Source organism: Centruroides sculpturatus, unplaced genomic scaffold, assembly GCF_000671375.1.
Source record: "Centruroides sculpturatus isolate CEXI.00-Female unplaced genomic scaffold, Cexi_2.0 scaffold31, whole genome shotgun sequence".
Lineage (NCBI taxonomy): Eukaryota > Metazoa > Arthropoda > Arachnida > Scorpiones > Buthidae > Centruroides > Centruroides sculpturatus.
In genome coordinates this window covers 1468244-1481500 of record NW_019384496.1, presented here as the reverse complement: position 1 = coordinate 1481500, position 13257 = coordinate 1468244, and the positions used below count along the sequence as shown (strand labels likewise).

At 29.3% G+C, this 13257-nt stretch overlaps 1 protein-coding gene across 1 annotated transcript in view; it reads left to right on the top strand.

The window, feature by feature from the left end:
• LOC111621927 (coiled-coil domain-containing protein 85C-like) overlaps positions 1-13257 on the top strand; it is a 34792-nt gene that overhangs the window by 12798 nt on the left and 8737 nt on the right. Inside the window, exons 2-4 of the mRNA XM_023364178.1 lie at positions 370-621; positions 5058-5277; positions 8597-8652. Coding sequence (XP_023219946.1) covers positions 370-621; positions 5058-5277; positions 8597-8652 — 528 coding nt within the window. The remainder of the gene's footprint in view (positions 1-369; positions 622-5057; positions 5278-8596; positions 8653-13257) is intronic.

The window sequence follows — 13257 nt, the reverse complement described above, 5'->3', positions numbered from 1 at the left end:
TGTATGCAGTTTCCAGCAAACTTTAATTAATTTTTTTCTATTTGTGAAAATTTCTACGTTATTTAAAGGTAATTTTTATTATAGGCCTATAGACCTTACACAGCATTATTAATATGATTTTGGAGGTTACAGAACTTTAAAATTACTTTAAAAAATGGAAAATAATTATATCATTTGATTTCAAGATATTTTGTATACCTTAGAAATAATTAATTCTATCCCGGGATCCCGGGAAACAGTTCACTTTTATCCCGGGATCCCGGGACAAGCAAAAGACCGGGAAATGAGAAACCCTAGTATATATATATACCTATTACTTTAATCTTATTGCTTATGTTACTTATAAAAATACTTATTGTTTTAAATTAGGTTCATTTATTTGAAATCCGTGGCTTGAAGGAAGTAAATCAACAGTTACAAGATGATAATCAAGATCTTCGTGATCTCTGTTGCTTTCTTGATGATGATCGCCAAAAAGGTCGGAAACTTGCACGTGAATGGCAAAGATTTGGTCGTTACACTGCAAGTGTTATGCGCCAAGAGGTCTCTGCATATCAAACTAAATTGCAAGAATTGGAAAATAAACAACAAGATTTAATAAGAGATAATCTAGAATTGAAAGTAAGTTTATCATTATTGTCATTGTTAATATTATACATTTGTAATGTTAATGTTACAAATACAGTATGATCGAAATTTTAACAGATGTCTAGATAACTTGAATTTAAAAACTAAAATTTTTAAGCTCCTGATTGATGTAGCAACCCAGATTGAAAGAGCTAAATGCTAAAAAAGAAAATAATTGAAAGAAAAGGAGATTATATCATATCTTACTGGTATATAATTCAGATTTTTATTCAATATTTCGTAATATCTTCCATTAAATATATTCTGAAGGGATAAAATATTTTGTTTGTATCTCTGTTAACAAGTTACAGTGAACTTCATCTATTTTTTTGAAACATCTAACCGTTTCTATGATATGAACCTTAACTTTTCCAATATTTTCTTAATTAACATTAAAAATTCTTTGATTTTGATCATTAAATAATGTTTTTGCCAGCCCAACCAAAAGTTAAATTCTAGAAAGTTTTATATCTGGACATTTGAAGTATGTAATGCCATAACATTGTAAATACCATTTTCTCTAAATATGTTTCATTGAGAAATTGAGTTCTAATTGCAATATTTTCTGCCACCAAAAAATATTGTGGAGACATTGGCACTGTAAGTGGCTGTATTTTGAAGTTGAATTTATGTGAAGATATAACATTTAAAGAGCCAGAGTGCAAGTGACATGACTTTTGGTGTTTAAAATGGACAGCTTATTTATTTACATCATTTTGATATTCCAGAGAATTTTTTACCATTTTATTGTAAAATTGAAATGAATTAATTCACTAGAAAAAGTGTTTTTACCTCTCCTGAAAAGTTTTTTTTTTTTTTTGTTTTTTTGCATTTACAACATTATAGCATTGCATTCTTCATTTATTGAAATTTAGATCATACTTGGCTAATTTTTCTTTAACACTGGAATGCCCAAAGAGGACAAATTATCCTCATATGATCTTTTGCTAGCTCTTATTTTATTAATCTTTATCATGGCAGTAAATGTTTTTGTGATTTCTTTTTAACTTTCTATGTTAAATATTATAATTCATCTTACAAGGAGACCTTACAGCTTTGGGGAAAAGGATTTTGATGATCATTGGTGTAGAGGTAGTACACCATGTGAGTGTACTACCTGTAAAATACTAAACTGCAACACTCAAATATAATCGAGAAAAACAGACTTAAAGTTTTCTTTAGCACTTTATATATAAGTTATGCATACTTCTGCTTGAGTGTGCTGTGGTGTGAGTGGTAATGCTCCTGACTCATACGCTTGTATGCTTAGGTTCGATTCTCTTGTTGTGTAATTTTTTTCCGTTTTTTTTTTTATCATCATTCATAAATACTTATAATGTAATAAAATAAAATAACTTACTGGAATATAAATACTTAAAATAATCAAAAACACCTTAGTAATTCCAGCAACGAAGCATACTTTGTTGCTGGAATTATTAAGGTGTTTTTGATTATTTTAAGTAATTACTTATAATGTATTTATTTATTTACTCATTTATTTGTTATGTGTATTATTTTTTGAAAAAAGATCGGATTTCATTCTGCTACCAGTTACTTAGTTGTTTTGTTTGAAAATGGTTCACCTTAAAAGTGAAGAAGTTATAAAAGAATTACAGAATATTCCTAACAAGAATCATATAGTAGAGAAATTAATTATGAAAACTAAGCATACTAAGTGCCTGGCATCTAATGATAGACAGTTTTATTCTCTGACATATAAAAAAAAAATGTACTGAAACAGAAGCTCCACTAGGTGCCGAAAAGTAATGATTGGTCTCTTTTCATAAATAAAATCTTTTATTGCTATATTTGTTGAGTGGATGCTGAAACATTGAGCTCCATTCATTTTAGTTATAAAATTGGAGACTTTCTTGGTCAAAAATTTATGGCATGTAATTTTTTTCTGAAATAATGAGGTTTCTCCATTTTAACTTAAAAGCCACCTGATCACAATGACTCGGGAATGATAAATTTGCCTTGATTTCAGCAATATGAACAGATACATTGAGAACTGTCGGACTTGCTATAAGCCAGAACCAAATATAACCATTGATGAGCAACTTTTTTCCAGCAAAACAAGATATCTATTTATGCAATTTATGCTTTAAAGCCAGATAAATATAGCCAAAAATACTATCTTGTGGATGTTGAGATGAAATATCTAATATAGTATAATCTCCGAATAGCAAACACAGTTGGGACCAAGAAGTTTGTCCACTATTCGGAGGTATATGCCAGCAGCCATAGTGTATTTTAACCTGATCATTATAAAGTCAAGAATACAATGGATTACAAAACATCGAATTTGTGTTAGGAATGTGAATATACCAAAAAATATATATAGCATATATAATTAAAATATATATACACTATATTATTTATTTTTTTCAGCTGTAAAAATTTCATTTTAATTGAATCTTATTCGAATGTTGAGTTACCAATGTGATTTGTATCCATTTCAATGAGTGGGAAATATATTCAGAATTGTTACATTTATGATCTAAGTGACTAATAAAAAGACTAATAAAAATCAATATAGGGATTTGTCTGCCTTGTAGTTATCAAGTAGGTGTAACTTTTTGCACATTTTTTGCTTTTTTCAGTAACTAATTTATTAAAAATTACACTTTAGCCACCACAAAGCTGTTAACCCCTCAACTTTCTGCATCATGTCGAGAATTGATATTCCCAACTTCCAAAGACCTTTTTGAAAGACTGCCAACTTCATTCCTCACAACCGGGGATGCTTCATTTAATAAACACCTTTGTTATCATTTATGAAATAACTAGCCAATTAACAAAAACCTCAAATCATTATACGATAGAGGGTAACCAAGAAGGTCACCTGCAAGTGGAGTCCGAAACGAACCAACCCACCCACTTTCTACTCCATCCAATTCTAACGATGATAAAACTGATCAGATGACCCATCAGGTGAACAATTATTACTAAGGTTGCACTATATACCCTAACCTTAGTCGTCTCCTGCCATTAATTCGGTTAGTTTGACAACTGTTATCAAATTTATGAGTTAGAAAGAGTGACAATACCAGATAGAAGAAGTAATAAATCTACAGAAATGTTTCAATTTATGACAGTTAGTATAAACAACCCCAGACATGTCGAACTTGCATGGGATTGCATCAGAAAATTCCCCGATCTTCTCCCCCTTGGGCCATGTGTAAAAAGAGGTCGCATCTGCACCTCGGGGCGATCATCGGAGGGAAGACACTGGCGGGTATCCCTTCGAACCCCCACTCCGACATACCAGCTCGTCAAATCTTGATCGCCGTGGTTAAAAAGGTAATTTTTTTGAGAACTCTAACTCTCACTCTCTCGGTTATAGATTGAACTTAAACTAGTGTAACTTAAGAGATATTATGCCCTATAACAGGCCAAAATTTAGACGACTTATCGACGACCATCTATTCTTTGTCATGATTTAGAAGTATTTTTGGATCTTTCCCTTTTTGTAGCCTTTGATTTGTACTCGTTTTGTATATCTTTATAATTAATTAAATATGTTATTCTTATATCTAAATACGTGTCATCCTTAAGTACAACCGACACCTTGTCACGACCTCGCTCACCCTCTTACTCATTTACCACCCTGACCATCCCTGACAAAGAAGGCTCAGCACTTGTTTGTCAGGTAAGAGGGGAGAAGCTCAGCGCTCTAACCCCCTTGGTTCTCACATTGTGCATTCTTTGTATAACATACTGATTTACCTGCAATAAATACATGAAATTTAATACAAAAATGGCAGGAACAAAATTTATCTGCATTCTTCCATCAGTATTTAGTGAAAAAGGTCACAACATTCTTGAAGTAACATGCAGATTTAAATGCAAAGTGTTAAAAAATTTCAAATAAAACAAAACACACATAGATGCTCAGTGTGTAAAAAGCTTGTCTGAAATTTGTATGTAGGTAAAATAAAATCATTATTTTTGTGTAATTTGTATGAAAATTAAGTGAATTTTTCATTGAAATATGTTTGTAACTACATTATTACAATACCAGATGCTCCAAAAATTCAAATTGTGTGATTTAAATATTAAAACCTAAATAAACTAAAATAGACTTAAATACAAGGGACAAATTGTTTCCTTTGATTGTTCCAGAGTAGAGGGTAAATCCAGATGGTCTAATGTTAGTGAGTCAAAATATTCATTAGTTTAGTTCTTAACACTATAATTTGAGCAGCTTACAAAAAGTGAAAGAGATTTTGAGCTGTTAACTATTAAAAGATATTTCTTATTTGGTTGATTATTTTATAGGATTAAGAACATGAAACAGCTTTTCATTCATAATCATAAATATCATAATTCATAAATTTTCTTATTTCTGTCATTTAAATATTTTTTCATTCTCTACAACACTGAAATAATTTCTGAAAATTTATATAAATATGTATGTTTTTTTAAAGGAACTTTGCTTATATTTGGATGAAGAACGTTCTAGAGGTATATGTGGTCAGTGTGGAGGACCTCTGAATGGTCGAAGGGATGATGGTGATGGCAGTAGCAGTTCTACTAACAATGAAGAACTTGGAGTAGTAGCACCATTTGATTCATCATTTACAAATTCATCACATCGAACATTTATGGTTGATGAAGCTATTCAAAGGCATCGCTCTGTTATTAATGGTAAAAGATTTATGATCATTTTCAATAGTTTTAAAGTATTATGTGACCAAATTATATGAATTCTTTAAAATCACAATTTTGACATTATTATATTTTTAAGAAAATCATTTAATAGAAAATGTATCTTAAAATTTATTTATTTATTATTATATCTAATCAAGTTGTCAAATAAGTTAATTTTATAGTGACTTGATTAGATTGCTTGTTTGTATATGATGATGATAAAAAAGTTAATTTATATGTTTATTTTAAAGTATATCAAATTAAAACATTGCTAAGTATTTTAATGTATTTTATAAAGTGTTTTAATTTAATGTCTCACATTTACTCTGNATATGATTTATTCAATAAAACAATTTTATTATTATATCATGTTGTAAAGGTGAAATTTAGTCATTTGAAAAAACTTTATTGACAGTTAACTCACCAATGATTACAGTTCAACCTGGTAGATAATTACCATCAATATCAATCACATCTCACCATCTTTGCTGTAAACTTTCATTCCCATAAGCATAGCATGGCTGGGGTTTTTCTTTGAAGAAAGTCTTGAGCATTGTTCTCACGTGGTTATTTTTATTGAACTGAATATTACAGTAGTAATATAGTTCTGCAGGCCACAAAATAAATGGTTGTCAGTTGGTGCCAAGTTTTGACTGTAAAGTGGATGAGGCAGAACCTTCCAGCATAGACTGGCCAGTTTTTCTAAAGTCATCTTTGCTCTATGTGCTGACATGTTGTTGTGATGATATCAGGCTTTTCAATTTTTGGAGTGTTTGAGAACACTCAAGTTGTGCTAATTTTTTATGGATCTATCAGTTGCAAGAATGTCATCATTAATGGTGAAATTACTGCCTGGATGGTGTTCATCTTGAATCTAGAAAATATCCATTCTGAATTTTTTGAACCAATTGTAGCAGGTCTGTCTGTTGACTGTGTCCTCCCCAAATGCCTTGCAGATGAGATCATGCATCTTCATTGTATTGTGCCACTTTTGAAGTGATAGAGCAATAGCACACAAATGTGTTCTTTTGAAAGTTTCATATTGTCAGATATTGCTGATGAATCTATTTTCAATGAAATATATAATAAAACACCCTTTGGTTACTCTACTTACATACCCATAGCAAATGTTCTAGAACATTTTTTTCCATCATTTCTAGAAAATAACCAAAATGTCTACATTTCACCTTTACAACCTGATATATACCATATTTACTTGCATATAAGACGACCTCACATATAGGACAAGGTGTGACTTAATTAATTAAAAATCAAAATAAAAAAATTAGATTTGTTAATACAGTTCTAATTTTATTTCATTTAATCACAAGTAAAATATCAAATAAACATAAATGCATTAATAAACATAAATACATTGTCTCGCAAAAATTACTGGCATTTTAAACTTTAAGGAAAAATCTTGTAAAATCAACAACATAATTTATTTATGTAAAGCTGGACAATCGGAAACCATTTTTTATTTTTTTTGCCAATTCTTAACAGTCAAATCCACTCTCCATCGATTACACTTATGAGTTTCTCTGAATTCTGATTTCTGAATAATTGTGTTTTCACGTAGGAATGGATCAAAACTTATATCGGGCTCCCAAGTGATTTTGGAATTTCAATCTGGAATTCAATTGAAAAGCTTTGCTTTTCCTACTGCTATTCATCTTTACTCCTGACAATATACAAGAATGATTGAAATGACCCAGATAAAATACTCATGTTTTTACAAGAGAGTAAATATAAGAGGGTAAAAATGCATCCGGTTAAAAATGCGAATACACGGTTCACAAAAATTATTTGCAAAATGCAAAGAATCTTTCGCTTGTGCATATATGCAAGGTTCCTATGCACCTGGAAAGTCAGGAAAAATCAGGGAAAGTCAGAGATTTACATTAATGTTCCAAAAAAGTCATGGAAAGTCAGGGAATTTGTTAAAAATTGTCAAAAAGTCAGGAAAAAAGGGAGCGCTGAATATTTTCAGGATCCCAAAATTTTCCCTAAAACTATAGCACACAAAATATATAAGCATACAACAATATCAATTGTTATTTTTCAATTTTAAAATACTTTTAGATTTTAAAACTGCTGTATTAATTATGCAGTATTATAAGTTTGAGAGAAAAATTTAATACTCTTAATAATCTAATGCTGATAAAAAATTTTTGAAATATTTTAACTTTCTATCTCTTGCAATTTACACTTTCAATTTGAGAGAAGATGTTAATGAACTGATGGAAAAAAATGATAACAAAGAATTAAAAATGATAAATAACTTAATATTAATTAATTCAAATGGTATTATTTATCATTTTTCATTTTAATAATATTGATCACATCACAAAACAATTTCTGATTTCTGAAACTTTTTCCCAGTTTATTAATATTTTATAAAGTTTGGAAAATTTTGTGGGTAGCCTGAAGTAGGACGAGGTCGTACCTCTTTTTGATAGGCAACAGTTCGGTGAGAACTGCCCACCGGTCAGTGGATGGCTTGGAAAATGCTTTTTCTATCCCGGAAAGTTGGGACTCTTTTGTCAGGTCGAGTGGAGGAGGTGAGAGNTTTAAATTCATCAAGTATAAATTACCAATATTTATTTGTAAATAGTATTGTATAGTTTAAAAATATAAAAATAAGAAAAAAGATTAAAAGAATAATTATTTTGAAGTTTTAAAAGACTTATATAAAAAATATATATAATTTTTTTGAGTTTATTTATTTTATCTTTTCACAGTCCTCAGAAGTAGCAGCAAATTGGCTTGAAGATATAGTGTAATTTTCATTAAAACAACAATTATATCAATAGAATATTAAAAAATTCACACAAAGTAAAAAACTAATCAAAATGCAGACCTTTTATTTTAGGCTATGGTGTTTTCACAATAAAACCATGATTAAAAAATTTTTCACAATACTGTATCTACTTTGCTTTATAGCCATAATAATAGCCGTTTTTTAAAACTTCAAAATGAAGATAATCCTGGTTCAAGTCGTCTTTATGTAAATATTATTTGATTTTTATGCAAGAATAATTATGTTTATATTGATCTTAAAAACAACAAACTCAAGAGACCATATCAATAAGATTTATGATTGGAATTTAAATAATATAACAATATTTCACAAGATGGCAGAATTAATAGATTTTATTAAAAAAAACTCAATATTACAATAATGAATTATTTAATATTTTTCTTTTATGTTGTTTTTATTATAAAACTCATTAATACTTTTCTGAACATTTTTATTTCTTTGAATGAAGTCTTAGTGGCTGAATAAATATAACTAACTCATGTACATTATTAATAGCTATAAATTCCAAAATAATTTTCACCTATTCAAGACTCAAATGCCACCAGTTACAGGTAGATACTGCTTGCTACAACTCTTCTTAATTTTATAATGTTAAGAATTATATTTTGGAATATTTTCTGCAATATACTTATTTTGTCAAAGGAATATTGTTTATGAATTCTTTTGCTGTTTGTTATCTTATGTTACAAATGTGTAGACTTTCTTTTCATTATGATTGTTTCATATTTATTAACCAAAATCCTATGACTAATCCTCTCACTAAGAGAGACTATATTTTGTAGAGTCAATTTTATGCCATTTAACTTCAGAATGGGAGGGATGTAGAAATAGAGCAGAGTTAGTTTTATAAATTCTTACTATATATATATATTATGGAGTTTCATTTGTACATCATTTTCTTTCTGATAAAGATATCATAATATTTTATATACAGTGGGTGATCGGTTAATGAACAGTTCAGACTACGAACAAATCCGATAACGAACACTTGCGGGAAAGATTTTTATGTTTGGACAACGAACACCTCACAGAACAAACACAAGAAGAAGCGAACTAAAATAATGAATACTGATTGATCTTCCCTTGTCTTCAGGCAACAATTCAAAACTTTTCGGTGTGCAGGAGACATCAACATCGATGCTTAGCCCGGTATATACTAATTGGATAGTATTCCTATGAACTTTGAAACTCTCCCTTGTAATTCCAGCCTTTTATTTTCCTGACAGAAAGAATTTTTTAGTATTCGCGAGACTGTCAGGCAGGCACTCATTAAGTTTTGCGTCTGTTTTTATTTTCGAAAGGTGAGAGTATAATAGATATAATAGGTAGAGAATGGACAGATTATGTCTGATGTTGCTGGGCAGTATGGCTTGAACAGGTATACAGTAGGTCACAATTCAATCTTATCTAAGAAGGATTACAGTATAATCAAGCAGCTAAAGGAGTAACAAAAATCAAATCTGAGAAATAAAGAACATTGAAGAGCTCATAATGGAACCTGAAACTGATGTTACAATAGAAGACACAAGAACTGTTGAATGTAGAATACCAAGAAACTCAGCGAGATGTGTTTTCTTCTGAAAAAGAGGATTAATGCCAATATCTGCTATTAAAAATCTTTTGAAGAAGTGGAGAGGATGTCAGAACAACAGTCTTAGAATGGCATGCAAACCAGGTTGAGGTTAATAGGTTTAGGGATCTTTATGACAACAATGCTATTAATTACTTCCGAAAAATCCTGAAGAAGAGAGAAAAGCAATTGACATTGGTCAGATACTTTAACACCCCACAAACAGAAAAACATGACTGATAAAAATGCAAGACTGTGTATATATGTATTTTTATTTACATATAAATAAACATAGTAAGAAAGTATATAATTTTTTATTTTTAGGGGAATCCAGAATGGATTAATCAAATTCCCATAGAAAGATATGGTAAATCAGTAATCAGATAGGAAACAAAGTCTTGGAATGGATTATGTTCATTAACTGATCACCCACTGTATATATAAAATATTATATTATATATATATATATATATAAAATATTGTGATATCTGTTATCTTGTATTAGAAAGGAAATGATGTACAAATGAAACCCCATAATTAATTTAGACATATAAATGAAATATTTTTGCTATATTTGAACAACTTATGCTAGTGATGTCAATAATGATATATGATAAACAACTGATTTGCAAGAATGTTTGACCTTATAGAATTATGATATATTACATATATGATTCATTTATATTTTGAAACTAATAAAGCTAAATGTTCTATATTTTTTTATTATTATTATTATTAATATGTTTAAATATAACATATAGAAAATTTCAGATATTTTCCAGTGAAAAAATGTCACAAAATATAAGATAAAACAAGAAAAAATAGACAATTAATTCAAATGATCATTTTCAATAGTTTTAAAGTATTATGTGACCAAATTATATGAATTCTTTAAAATCACAATTTTGACATTATTATATTTTTAAGAAAATCATTTAATAGAAAATGTATCTTAAAATTTATTTATTTATTATTATATCTAATCAAGTTGTCAAATAAGTTAATTTTATAGTGACTTGATTAGATTGCTTGTTTGTATATGATGATGATAAAAAAGTTAATTTATATGTTTATTTTAAAGTATATCAAATTAAAACATTGCTAAGTATTTTAATGTATTTTATAAAGTGTTTTAATTTAATGTCTCACATATACTCTGGAATATGGATAATTTGGTTGTTAGTATACTTCATTCAAAATCTTCCAGTTGCCTCACAAAATTTTTGGAAAATTTAAATTCATCAAGTATAAATTACCAATATTTATTTGTAAATAGTATTGTATAGTTTAAAAATATAAAAATAAGAAAAAAGATTAAAAGAATAATTATTTTGAAGTTTTAAAAGACTTATATAAAAAATATATATAATTTTTTTGAGTTTATTTATTTTATCTTTTCACAGTCCTCAGAAGTAGCAGCAAATTGGCTTGAAGATATAGTGTAATTTTCATTAAAACAACAATTATATCAATAGAATATTAAAAAATTCACACAAAGTAAAAAACTAATCAAAATGCAGACCTTTTATTTTAGGCTATGGTGTTTTCACAATAAAACCATGATTAAAAAATTTTTCACAATACTGTATCTACTTTGCTTTATAGCCATAATAATAGCCGTTTTTTAAAACTTCAAAATGAAGATAATCCTGGTTCAAGTCGTCTTTATGTAAATATTATTTGATTTTTATGCAAGAATAATTATGTTTATATTGATCTTAAAAACAACAAACTCAAGAGACCATATCAATAAGATTTATGATTGGAATTTAAATAATATAACAATATTTCACAAGATGGCAGAATTAATAGATTTTATTAAAAAAAACTCAATATTACAATAATGAATTATTTAATATTTTTCTTTTATGTTGTTTTTATTATAAAACTCATTAATACTTTTCTGAACATTTTTATTTCTTTGAATGAAGTCTTAGTGGCTGAATAAATATAACTAACTCATGTACATTATTAATAGCTATAAATTCCAAAATAATTTTCACCTATTCAAGACTCAAATGCCACCAGTTACAGGTAGATACTGCTTGCTACAACTCTTCTTAATTTTATAATGTTAAGAATTATATTTTGGAATATTTTCTGCAATATACTTATTTTGTCAAAGGAATATTGTTTATGAATTCTTTTGCTGTTTGTTATCTTATGTTACAAATGTGTAGACTTTCTTTTCATTATGATTGTTTCATATTTATTAACCAAAATCCTATGACTAATCCTCTCACTAAGAGAGACTATATTTTGTAGAGTCAATTTTATGCCATTTAACTTCAGAATGGGAGGGATGTAGAAATAGAGCAGAGTTAGTTTTATAAATTCTTACTATATATATATATTATGGAGTTTCATTTGTACATCATTTTCTTTCTGATAAAGATATCATAATATTTTATATACAGTGGGTGATCGGTTAATGAACAGTTCAGACTACGAAATAATCCGATAACGAACACTTGCGGGAAAGATTTTTATGTTTGGACAACGAACACCTCACAGAACAAACACAAGAAGAAGCGAACTAAAATAATGAATACTGATTGATCTTCCCTTGTCTTCAGGCAACAATTCAAAACTTTTCGGTGTGCAGGAGACATCAACATCGATGCTTAGCCCGGTATATACTAATTGGATAGTATTCCTATGAACTTTGAAACTCTCCCTTGTAATTCCAGCCTTTTATTTTCCTGACAGAAAGAATTTTTTAGTATTCGCGAGACTGTCAGGCANGCCAATTTGTGTTTCTTTGCAAGCTCTTGGTGTATTATATTTGCTACTTGATTGTGTCCATGTAAGTAATCTGTCTGTGCCAAGAGCTTGCAACCAGAAGTGATGTGTTGTATAATTTCTGGCATGATGTGACATCTGTGAGTGTTGTATCTTTGAGTATGTGTTTTCTGTAGTTTTTAGTATTTATGACCTGGTCCTGTATGGCAATCATGAATCCTTCTGTCCCCAAAGAGGCATTCCCGATCTAACCAGCTATTTGATGCAGTTTTGTCAACAAACTCCTGGGCCAGGTCACAAGGATGGCTGCCGTGGAGTGCCTTTCAAGCCCACGATTGATTGATGGTGTCTATGCTTTTTATATGTTGTGTCATGTCTGTATGATGTGAGTGTAAGTTTAATGGTGTGTTATTTGAGTTTGCTAGAGTTATTGCATTATGTAACTGTGATGTTTCTTGTTTCTTGTAGAAAAACTCTCGCAGTGACTTTATTTGTTTGTAGTGAAGGTTAACTATGTCAACCATGCTACATCCACCATCTTTACGTGGAAGGGTTAATCTTTCTGTGGCAGATTTAGGATGATGTTGTTTATGCTTAGTAAGTGTTGTTCTTGTTTTCCTTTGGAGTTGCTTGAGATCTGTGCGAGTCCAATGTATAACTCCAAAGGAGTATGTGAGTACTGGGACGACATATGTGTTTATTGCTTTAACTGTGTGTTTTGCATTTAGCTGTGTTTTGAGAATGGCATTTAACCTACTTTGGTATTCTTTAATTAATCTTTGCTTTATTTGTGTGTGTAATGTTAGTTTGGCCTGTTGGAATCCTAAATACTTGTAGAACTCAC